General features: G+C 42.3%; 1 protein-coding gene across 9 annotated transcripts in view; it reads right to left on the reverse strand.

Moving 5' to 3' along the window:
- cfap74 (cilia and flagella associated protein 74) overlaps positions 1 to 12,500 on the reverse strand; it is an 81,612-nt gene that overhangs the window by 44,453 nt on the left and 24,659 nt on the right. For all 9 annotated transcript variants that reach the window (XM_042098812.1, XM_042098810.1, XM_042098811.1 and 6 more), the window contains exons 17-21: positions 12,257 to 12,436; positions 11,852 to 11,942; positions 9,333 to 9,565; positions 8,210 to 8,332; positions 7,678 to 7,799 (exon numbers count right to left, since the gene is read on the reverse strand). In XM_042098812.1, coding sequence (XP_041954746.1) covers positions 7,678 to 7,799; positions 8,210 to 8,332; positions 9,333 to 9,565; positions 11,852 to 11,942; positions 12,257 to 12,436 — 749 coding nt within the window. The remainder of the gene's footprint in view (positions 1 to 7,677; positions 7,800 to 8,209; positions 8,333 to 9,332; positions 9,566 to 11,851; positions 11,943 to 12,256; positions 12,437 to 12,500) is intronic.

Here is a 12,500-nt window from a genome sequence, read left to right on the forward strand (position 1 = left end):
CCCAACACTTACAGCAAAACTAGCACTCCTAAATATCAGATCTCTTTCAAACAAATCATTCTTAATTAATGATCTAATTTGCACACACAACCTTGATTTTTTCAGATACTTTTAACTGAGACATGGTTAGATCAAGCAAACAGTGCTGCTACTCTCATCGAATCAGCTCCCCCAAATTCAGTTTTTTGAGTGCTACCAGAGCAAATAAAAGAGGTGGGGGGATAGCCACAATTTTCAAGACGTCTTTTCGGTGCAATCAGTCGTCATTCGGTGACTTTACTTCATTTGAATATGTGTGCACGCATTAAGTCTTCTCCTCAGATTTTATTACTGACAATTTACAGGCCTCCAAAACATTCAGCTAAAGTTTTTCTTGAAGAGCTAGGTGAACTGCTATCAGTCATTTGCATAGAGTTTGGCTGTCTTATTATCAGGGGATCTAAACTTGCATGTGGATAATCCTGAAAACAATTATGCCAAGGAATTCATTGCACTAATCGATACTTTCTCCCTAACACAGCATGTACAGGGGCCAACACACTCTCTCGGCCATACCCTCGACCTTGTTATCACAAAGGGTCTCGATGTCTCTACAGCTGTTAAAGACCTGGCCTTATCTGATCATTTCTGCGTGTTCTTTGATGTGTCTATGTCCCCACACACTCAAAACACAGCTATGATGGTAAAAGGAGAATCATAAATGATCAGACAAGTGCTCTCTTTGAGCAAGCACTTTCACTAAAGTCAAGTCAACTGTCAGACTCTGTAGAAGACTTATTTGATCACTTTAATGCAAAAATGGCAAACATTATGGATGAAATTGCTCCATTACAATTCAAGAAAGTTAAGGACAAACAGAAAGCACCATGGAGGCAAAATCCAGCAGTTAAACTTCTAAAAAGAGAGTGTAGGAAGACTGAAAGAAAATGGCGTAAATACAAACTTCAGATCCACTATGAAATCCATAAAGAGATGCTCCGCACATATAACTCTGAAATATGCAAAGCAAGACAATTTTTCTTTTCTAATATTATCAATAGAAGTTCAAATAACACTCGTATTCTATTTTCAACTGTTGATAAGTTAACAAATCCCCCCTCACAATTAGCGCATGAACTTCTCTCAACTAATAAATGCAATGAGTTTTCATCTTTTTTTAAAGGTAAATTTACAAAATCAGACTCAACATATCTGCTCAATTACCAGTGTTTGGAATAACGCCGTTTAAAAGAACGGCGTTAGGTAACGACGTTATTTTTTCACTAACGGGGTAATCTAACTAATTACTTTTCCCGTCGTTACAATGCCGTTAACGTTACTGGACGTTAAATGCGGTGCGTTACTATGCATTGATTGAATAAACTGTGTAATCCGAACGCACCCTGGCTCACAGCTAGTGAGGTGGTGGGTTAATAACGACATAAGCGATTATGATTGGTTAAGGCAGAGTCATGTTTCATGATAGCCAATCAGAGCCAGTGTTTTTACAAACTTGCCAGCACAAGTGCCACACACACACACGCAACAGCTAAAATAGAGATTCGACGAAACAACAGAGGGCAGGAGCAATCCGAAAAGTTGGCATTTTCAAGGTGGAGATATAAGCACTACTTCAAATTCATCAAGGCAAGAACGTGCATGTAATGTGTACATTATGTCCAGGAGCGAAGACTTTGTCAACATCCGTTGTAAGCAACTCTAATTTAATGAAGCATCTCACACGCATCTAAAGCTAGTGGCCAAAAACACCGATACCTCCACCACAGATGATAGCTCGCCATCCACTAGCAAAGAAGGACTCGGAGCAAAGTCCTCCAAGCAGCAAAAGCTAGATATTTCTGCCTCACAACAAATGACACAGGCTATGACACAGGCTGAAGTCAACCGTAGGTCTGTCGATGTGCAATATCTTTAATTTCCCCTTGGGGATCAATAAAGTATCTATCTATCTATCTATCTATCTATCTAATAAATATCAAAAGTTATGTAGCCTACAAACGCCTGTCTGTTCTACTCATTTCAACTGGCTGCTCAAAAAATCCAAATTCTTTGACATATAGCAACTTTTGTTATAGCAACAGTAACGCAAATAGTTACTTTCCCTGGTAACGAGTTACTCTTATCATAGAGTAATTCACTTACTAACTCAGTTACTTTTTGGAACAAGTAGTGAGTAACTATAACTAATTACTTTTTTAAAGTAACGTTCCCAACACTGTCAATTACTAATTCCACAACCTGAACTTCCAGCAACAAACAGAGGGAAACTTAACTTGATGTCAGAGTTCAGCTTGATAGACTACGAAACACTTGAAAAAACGGTACAGAATCTCAGCTCTTCCACATGTGTCTTAGACACTCTGCCTACCAATTTCTTCAAAACTGTTTTTCACTTCATAGCGGCGGATGTCCTTCAAATTGTAAATGTATTACTGCTGTCTGGCACTTTTCCTAAGTCACTGAAAACAGCTGTTGTAAAGCCACTTCTCAAGAAGAATAACCTGGATGCCTCCATGCTAAACAATTACAGGCCCATATCCAATCTACCTTTTATTGGCAAAATTATTGAAAAAGTAGTCTTTAATCAATTAACCACCTTCCCAACATCAAATGGGTATTTTGATTACTTTCAGTCTGGTTTTCGGGCAAATCACAGCACTGAAACAGCTCTCATTAAAGTTTCCAATGACAAACGCCTCAACACCGATTCAGGTAAAACATCAGTCCTAGTGCTACTGGACCTTAGTGCAGCATTTGACACTGTTGATCACAATATTTTACTACACAGACTAGAACACTGGGTTGGATTTACAGGTATAGTTATTAGCTGGCTAAAATCTACAAGAAAGGAGCTTCTTTGTTGCCATCGGAAACTGTATCTCAACACCAACGTCCTTGACCTGTGGTGTTCCCCAGAGCTCGATCTTGGGGCCACTATTATTCAACCTCTATATGCTCCCACTTGGACAAATCATCCAAAATAATTTGATTTCATATCATAGCTATGCAGATGACACACAAATTTACTTAGCTCTGTTACCAAACGACTATGGTCCTCTTGAATTTATGTGTCAGTGTATAGAACAAATCAACACCTGGATGTCTCAACATTTTCTTCAGCTGAACAAAGAAAAAACTGAAGTAATTATATTTGGTAAAAAGGAGGAAAGACTTAGGGTTGCCACTCTCCTTGACACAAAAGGGTTGAAGGCAAAGGATACTGTTAAAAATCTTGGTGTATTAATTGACAGTGATCTAAATTTCAACAGCCACATGAAAGCGATAACTACATGTAAATCAGCTTTTTACCACCTCAAAAATATTGCCAAACTCAAGAGGGCTGATGTCAAAACATGACTTAGAAAAACTCATTCATGCATTTATCTCCAGCAGGGTTGATTACTGCAATGGACTGTTCACAGGCCTTCCTAAAAAGACTATTAAACAGCTTCAGGTGATACAAAATGGAGCAGCTAGGATTCTAACAAAAACTAAAAGAACTGACCACATTACTCCAATTCTTAAGTCCTTGCACTGGCTTCCAGTAAGTCACAGAATTGACTTTAAAGCACTATTGCTTGTTTATAAATCAGTAAATGGAGCAGGACCTAAATACCTGTCAGACATGATTCAGCAGTACACACCTTCTCGTCCTCTCAGGTCCCAGGTGAAAAACCTGTTAGTAAAACCTAGTTAGAACTAAACATGGTGAAGCAGCTTTTAGCTACTATGCGGCTCAGCTCTGGAATCAACTTTCGGATGACACCAAAAAGGCCCCAACTGTAGCCAGTTTTGAATCTAGACTTGAGACCAAACTGTTCTCAGATGCTTTCTGCTAACTGCGCCGAGTTACAAATTCTGAATCTGCCTTGATAATTATTCTACCTTGTCTTTTATTACTTTGTTACTACTTTTGCCTTTGTTTTTGCTTACTAATTATTCTTTATTTTTAAATGATTTTACCTTGTGTTTTATGTTTTCTTTTTATTATGATATTTACCTTTTAACTATTCTTTGACTATATTGCCCTTCTATGCTTTTATTTGTTATTATTGTTTGGTTTTGTTTATGTAAAGCACATTGAATGACCTCTGTGTATGAAATGCGCTATATAAATAAACTTGACTTGACTTGACGTGTGTGCGTGTGTGTGTGTGTGTGTGTGTCTCTCTCTCCCCTGATAAGGGAGGGTCCCAGTCTTCATCTTTCTGAGGAGGTTTGTGGGATTGTTAAGTCTGAGAGGCTGCATGTGGATATGAGCCTATTGTGTGTGTGTGCGCGCATGTGTGTGTGTGTGTGTCTGCATGTGTGTGTATGTGTGTGCACGTGCATTTGTGTGTGTGTGTGTGTTGCTGGGTTTGTTAAGTCTGAGAGGCTGCATGTGGATATGAGCCTACTGTGTGTGTGTGCACGCATGTGTGCGTGTGTGTGTGTGTCTGGGTGTGTGCACGCGTGGGGGTGTGTGTGTGTATTTGCCGTGCGTGTGTGTGTTGCTGGGGTTGTTACGTCTGAGAGGCTGCACATGGATACGAGCCCACTGTTTCACACACCTCCAAGCCAGTGAGGAGTCACTGACTCTCTGAAGGTGAAGCAGGAGAATGACTCCATGCCAGTGACTCTATGCCTATTCTGATTCGCTGTCTGAGGGTCTAGCAGAAGAGAGATTCTGATTGGCTGTCTGAGGGTCTAGCAGAAGAGAGATACTGATTGGCTGTCTGAGGGTCTGACAGAAGAGAGATACTGATTGGCTGTCTGAGGGTCTGACAGAAGAGAGATACTGAATGGCTGTCTGAGCATCTATGGGCCAGATGTACTAACGCTTTTGCGCCCACTTCAGGTGTATTTGTTTCGCAACGTGCGCATAAAATCATGGCGAGGTATGTAAACAGGCTAGCCTAGAAATCTAGACGCACCCTAGCGGCAGCAAATTTAATTTGCTGCCCGGGTTAGTCTAGCAACTCTCCGTTGGCTTGCGAGCTGGAAAAATGAAACTTCGATAGGGCCAATCACATCGTGTATAGAGTCGTTAGGCGGGCTTAACATAATGATTGATGGCAGAGTTGAAACGGTTCTGCGTGAATTCCCTCCCTCCCTCTTTCCCCCTCTTTCTCTCTTAACTCACTCTTTTACTTCCTCCCTCTATCCCCCTTTCTCTCGTAACTCTCTCTCTTTCTCTCCCTACCTCTATCCCCCTCTTTCTTTCTTAACTCTTTCTCTCACTGCCTCCCTCTATCCCCCTCTTTCTTTGTAGTAGGAAGTTAAGTTGGGGAATTTTGGAAATATTCCAAATTGGAAACTTTCATGGAATTAAAGGAAATTATGGGAATTAATGGGAATGTACGGGAATTAACTGGGAATTTTGGGTAATTCATACAAACTGTATCGTATACAAACATTAACATTTTGTTTCGTAATAAGAAATATGATTTGTATGTTGGTATTTTCGCTTAGCTTAGCATACAAAGCTAGCTAGCATGCTAGCGGGAATCCCATTCTCTGCCTATGGTTTACTAGCGTGCTAAACTAGCAACACTGAACTGCCCAAGATACACCACACCACTCAACAACAAAATCTGATTGGTTGGAACATTTTTTCCCCATGCATATGAACGCACCATAGGTTTCCTTTATGTCTAGCAGCCTATGCCGATTGCTGGGTGCATGTGATTGACATATGTGCAGGGTAGAAATTTGAATGAAATTGTATTAAATCAGGTTGTTTTAACTAATATTAGACTGCAAGATGGGGTTTTGTCCACTACATTTAAGTTCCCTGTTATAGACTAACTTGCCATATTAAAAATTCCCAGTTTATTCCCATTAATTCCCGTTTATTCCTGTTAATTCCCATATATTCCCGTTAATTCCCATGGAAAGTTTCCAACTTTGAAGATTCCCGGAATTTTGCAACCCTATCATCAGCGAAACAACATATGCGTGAACACAACCACACACACAAACACACACACACACACATTGAGTTCCAGATGGCCAGTGCTGCAAGTCCTCCTTCTGTGATGTCCTACACATAGAAATCAGATGCACACACACACATACACACAAATTCTCTCTCTTCTCCCTCTCTATCTCTCTCTTCTCCCTCTCTATCTCTCTCTTTTACTCCCTTTCTTCTCTCTTACTCTCTCTAACACAAAGAAACACTCACCCTCACTCACATGCAAATTCTCTCTCTCTCTGTCTTGCTCTCTCTAACACACACACACACACACACACACACACACACAGAGGGGGTAAAACCTTGTCCTGCCACACACACCCACACACACATCAGCTAACCTATTACAACACACACACACACACCACAGCTAACTCACTACAACACACACACAAACACAGTATCTGATGAGCCTCACAGGTTACCATACACACCACAGCTATCGTAAAAAAGCACCAATTACCGCCCCTTTCGTTCGAAAATTCTAAAACAATGATGTTTTTTGATACTTCAGTATAACATTTGATAAATGAACCTTACATTTTTCAGTAGCCATAGGTGTGTATATTTGAACAAAATCTGGTTTGGTTCTTACCGGGGCTTTTACCGCCTGAATCCGATTTTGTTTACCACGCTCTGGGCCAGATGTACGTACATTTGCGAAAGTACAGTAGTGTCATCAGCGCCATGGACAAACCGCAGATTGCGAACGCTGTCAGACCCAAGTTTCCATCGTATTTATCAAACTTCCAATCCATAGTGCAACTTGAACACCGCGGAATACATAATTAGGCGCTCTTTACGCTTCCCCTTCCACCCTTGACCCTCCCATGAATGCATATGAACGCATGAATACGCCTGAAGTGGGCGCAAAAGCGTTAGTACATCTGGCCTATAGTGTCTCTTTTCACACACACACACACACGCACACACACACGCACTCCCACACGCACATGCACACACACACACACGCACACACACACGCACTCCCACACGCACATGCACACACACACACACACATACACACCATGGGTGTGGTGGTAAAATAAGAGATGGGTAAACTATGAATTCTGTGATCCCGGTAAGGTGGACTGCGCCATGCGGTATCGGATTTTTAAAAATGACATTCAGAACATGTTTGATGACGGTGGAGGTTATTGTCCAATGTTTATAACAATACCAGTGTTAAATTGTTCTAGAGTGTTGATAAGTGCACATATTGTGAATGTGGATTGTACAGTGTGATCTTTGAATGTTAAAAGTTGCAATTGGTGAATAAACTCTTTTGAGAGGTGGACAAACTCTAATAAGAGGTGGATAAACTCTATTTCTGAAATTCCAGAGGTGGATAAAGCGTGTTTACTTGCATTTTGCCTCCAATAAATCCCTGACACACACATTTACATATCTATTCAAGACCACCTAGATACCTTCTACGCACAGCTGTCCATTCCAATCAATCTCTTAAGCATCCTTTCTGCTCTGCTTAAGACACTTTTTGTATATTGTGTGTCAGCCTATTTTCCTGTGGATCGTGTATGTGAAGCTTGTATGCTAATATGCTTTAAAGGTGTATGTATGGTGATGTGGTGTTGAACTGAAAGATGCCGTGCACACACACACACACACACACACACACACACACACACACACACACACACACACACACACACACACACACACACACACACACACACACACACACACACACACACACACACCTGCTCTGTACGGTAATGCTCTGCTGGTAGAGGCGGCCGTAGCTGCAGATCTTCAGGTCCAGGTCGGGCTGCGTCACACACACTGGTGCGGTCACCGCCGTCCCGCTCACACTCACACTGATCTAGAGGACAAAGGGCACCACTGCAGCTCAACACAAAATCCCCAATGAGTGTGTGTCTGTTTGTGTGTGTGTGTGTGTGTGTGTGCGTGTGTTATGTACATGTGTGGGAAAATCTGCTGAGATGGTGCTAAAGGAGCAGGAGACACTACACCGCCTGGCAGTCTGGTTTTCATGTGTTCAAGTGTATGTGTATGTGTGGTGTGTGTGTGTTTTCATGTGTGTGTGTGTGTGTGTGTGTGTGTGTGTGTTATGTATGTATATATGTGGTGCGTGTGTGTGTGTGTTATGTAAGTGTGCGTGTATGTGTGTACGTGTGTATGTGTGTTTTCATGTGTGTCTGTGTGTGTGTGTGTTATATATGTATATATGTGGTGTGTGTGTGTGTGCAAGAAGAGCAAGGGGCACTGTACCGCCTGGCAGTCTGGCTCTGAGAAGCTGATCTGGAAGTCCAGGTGGGCATCGCCGGGGATTGTGGGATTGAAGGTGATGTGGATCTTGGTGCTGCCGAAGGGGCCCACCTCACCCTCTCTGACCTGGAACAGGAAGTGAGGTCATTTTGTGGGGGCGGGATGGTAAGCGCCTCCAGAGAGGGTTCAAGCGGAGCGAGAGGCGCAAACGTTCGACAATTTCCGCGTTCGATTATTGCAAGGGGGAGGGGGGGAAATCCCCCTTTATGCAGACCAGAGTAAACCCTTGCACTAATGTCAATGGAGACTTGTGGAATTTTACCAATAAATTGGTCATTATGTCTAAAGTGTAATTTTTTAGTGTTTGGATTTGTAATTAAAACTTAATATCAGACCATGCTGCTGCCAGTTACTGTCCGGTTGTTAGCATGCTAGCTAGCCTCTTAGCTAAGGTAAGATTTTAAACGGAGAAGTGTAATTACTTTGAAATGACAACTAGCTGAATAACATTACTGAAATTAGTTAAATTGAATAGTTTATACTCAAGTGAATTTGCAACAGTATATTAAGTTTAAACGAAGTCCTTCAACTACTAGTCACTTGTTAGCGCATAGCTGTATTGCCATAGCTACTCCCATCCACTTGTATAGCGTTTTAAGCTAGCGTTAGCTAGCTAGCTAGCTCAGTTCACATGACTAATTAAATTAAATTAAATTCATATCATGTCCTAAAGAATGATTCATTGGTATCATACGTGATTATAGACAATAATACTGTGAACACAATTATGTTTTCTGCTTGTTAAGAGAGAAAGTTTATTTAGTGACGTAAGGTGCACTTATGCAGACCGGAACTGTCCCGTTTTGCTCCCATAGTAACGAATTACGTTGCTCTATCTTGCTAGTAATCAAGGATCTTTGGCGCCTCCTTCTGCTGCCTTGGGCATGCAGTGCACACACTAACACAAAGGTTGTTACTTGGCATTAGACAGGACAGAATAGGTGTGCTACCTCTGTGAGTGTAGATGTGTTAGCTGAGTGAGATAAGGTATGCAGCTTTCCTCTGTGAGCACAGGTGTCTCCTGTGCAGGTGTGTTACAGTAGCTGAGCGAGTGCAGGTGTGTTACCTGTGGCAGCTGAATCTCTGTGCTGGTGTCGGTGGCGGTGTCGCTGCTGGGCTCGGTGCTGTCTGGAGTGGGGAAGTGTGGGCTTGGCTCTGGCTCCGGCTGCTGGTTCTGCTGGTGCTGCTGGTGCTGGTCTGACAGCTGGTCCAGCTCTGACTGGGTCAGAACAATGGGGGAGTCCACACACACTGCCTCCTCACCACACACACTTACACATAACGTTGCTGGGGAACCCCCTTCAAACACACACACACACAAACACACACACACTTTTAAAATCACCTTTGTAAAACCACCTTTACATGTTTTCAGCACTTATTCCAAAACAAATTGACTTCCAATGTATATTTAGAAGCTCTTTAAACATTAAAAGCCCATCCCATGACTTCTCTTCCTGATGGCTGTGGAAAACTTAAATGTTATGGAATATTTTTTGTTTGGAAAGCATTAAAATGTATCATTATCAATATACAGTATATGTCACCAATAACAGTGTAGCCTACAAGTGAAATGTTTGTAACTGCATGACCTTTTATCATTTCGGTTGCAGTAGGCCAAATTAATGAACTGGCCTACATGAACTACACTAGTGCTATGTGCAAAAAAGTTAACATATAGCCTTGGTGTGTGTGTGCGCTTGTGTGTGTGTGTGTGTGTGTGTGTGTGTGTGTGTGTGTGCGCCAGGGATGGAAATTAACCACCCGCCCCCCGCCAAATGCGGGTAGTTTTGTGCGCTGGCGGGTGAATTTGGTCAACTTACCAGCCACTGTGGCGGGTAGAGCTAGCGTACCACAAATAGTCAGATCCGGTCTAATTTTCATACTTATTGACGGTTAAAAAGAAGAAAGTGTCTGTAAGGATCATGTAGCCTAACGTTACCAGCCTATAAGGGTAAATTGTGCTGATTTGAAGTTCTACAACTTGTAGTGAGCCGCCACCGCAGCATAGCCTATAGGCACTGGTGCAACGCTTCACTTTCACTTCACTACCATTAAGAAACTGTCACTATGCTTTCATGTGCCACTGCTAGATTATTTCAGGATGACTGCATAGACATAAATCTAGTGAGATCTGTGGATCTGCGTTATATCTTCACAGGCTAATATTCTCACGTAGGCCTAGTTATCTTTTGAATTGGCCCGTAGGCCTAGGTATTTTAATCCGGCCCGCGACACGCTGCTATTTAGAGGCAGACAGACGGACATCTCCACACCCATTCGTCGTGATGGAATATCTCACAAACGTTTCATTCAAAGAAATTACAAACCGTATCAGAATAAACAGCAGAACTTACCGAACGCAAAGGTGTAAAGCATTCCCTTATACAAGTTATAGCCGTTCCCGAGTAATCCGGTTTTGAAATTGAAGCAAATGTCTACACGGTCTCCAGCGTTGGGCTTTTGTCATATATGATATGGCCAAATACAAAATAAATGTTAACAATATCGCCTAGATAACTGTACAACCAGAGTTTTTCCAATGTAGTTTCACAAAATGCTAAGCATGCATATTACGTTTCTTAAAGCTGAGCTGTGCTTAAAATGTTCAGTGCATGATTTCATTACGGGCCAAATAGAAAATAAATGCTAAATGTTAAATATAGCCTTGATACCTGTAAATATTTAAATCAGATGATGTATACTATAGTTAGATCAAGTAGAGAGTTGGATTATAGGATGCTCCAGAACTCACACAAACGGAGTCTTAAAGGAGCCACACCACTTTTATGACAAGACACTATAGCATATGAATGTGGTTCTGTTGACCTTTAGTTTTGTTGCTACTGTGCTTGGAGGACAGGTTTAGGGCAAAACTCAGCACATTTTAGTCATATCGCAATAATGCCGATTACCGTGATCATTTTGGGTAGCCTACTATAATCATGATATCACATTTTCATGCCGTTTCTCTAGTGGCTGGTAAAAAAGTTGAGTGGCTGGTAGATTTTTGAATCCACCAGCCACAGTGGCAGGTAGAAAAAATATTTAATTTCCATCCCTGGTGTGCGCCTGTGAAAAGGTAGTCCCTCCTTTTCCCCAACCTATCTGACCCTTACCGCAACATTTAAACTGACTATTAATTTAAACTGACTATTTCTCCTACACACACACAAACACTGAAACACCCTCACATGCAAACTTTCACTTCCTGGTCCCGCATCAATTTGTTTCCACAAAGAACACCAGCCCCATGGCAATGGCTATTTTATTCTCTGTTTGGGACAGGGGAAAGTGTTGATTTGAGAAAGGGGAAGGCTAAAATGGGTGGAGAGTCTTGACAGTGCCAGCTTGCTGATAGGGTTGTACATGGTGAATTGTGCTATTGTTTTCAATAACCTGTTGGTTGATTTTTGTTTGTTTTTTTGTCGGCACTATTTTTGCACTGTAAATAAATCTGCACTCTCCACCAAAATTCCACGATTGCTTGCTGTGTCTTAACCCCATCACCACTTCACCTCAGTGAGTCCTAGCCGCTCATCCTGCATGTGGGTATGGACCGCAAGGGCCGTATTTTCAATGTACCTGAGTGTTTAGCTGGGCTGTCTGGACTCTGGTGCGCTCCTCTGCTCTCCCCCAAAATCTGTTCTACAGACTCCTCTCTGCTGACAGGCATCTACACACACACACACACACACACACACAGGAACATGTCAGGGGAAGCTGTGGTAAGAACGGTAGCATCATGCCATACTTTCATTGTGGAGGATTTCATTGTGGAAGATCACATGCATGAGTGTTTGTATGAGAGAGTGTGTGTGTGTGTGTGTGTGTGTGTGTGTGTGTGTGCGTGTCTGTGCACATGTGTATGTGTGTGTGTGTGTGCATGCAAGTGCATGAGTGTTTATGTGTGTGTATGTGTGTGTGTGTGTGTGTGTTTCTGTCTGCGTGTGTGTGTGATAAGAGGAAGAGATCTCTGAGGCAGCTCACCTTAGTGCTGGGGGAAGAGGCGTGGCTTGGTGTGTGAAGGCGCGTGTGATTGGAGGACGCGGAGGGAAGCAGGAAGTAACGAGTGCCGCGGGCCCCCCTGTTGCTAAGGGTGATGACGCGTGAAATTGTCTGGCCCACCACATGGCTCCCAAACTCAATGAGGCTACTATCTACCACCATCTGGGACAGCGTATGCACACACACACACACACACACACACACACACACACACACACAAGCACAT

Source organism: Alosa sapidissima, chromosome 7 (assembly GCF_018492685.1).
Source record: "Alosa sapidissima isolate fAloSap1 chromosome 7, fAloSap1.pri, whole genome shotgun sequence".
Taxonomy (NCBI): domain Eukaryota; kingdom Metazoa; phylum Chordata; class Actinopteri; order Clupeiformes; family Clupeidae; genus Alosa; species Alosa sapidissima.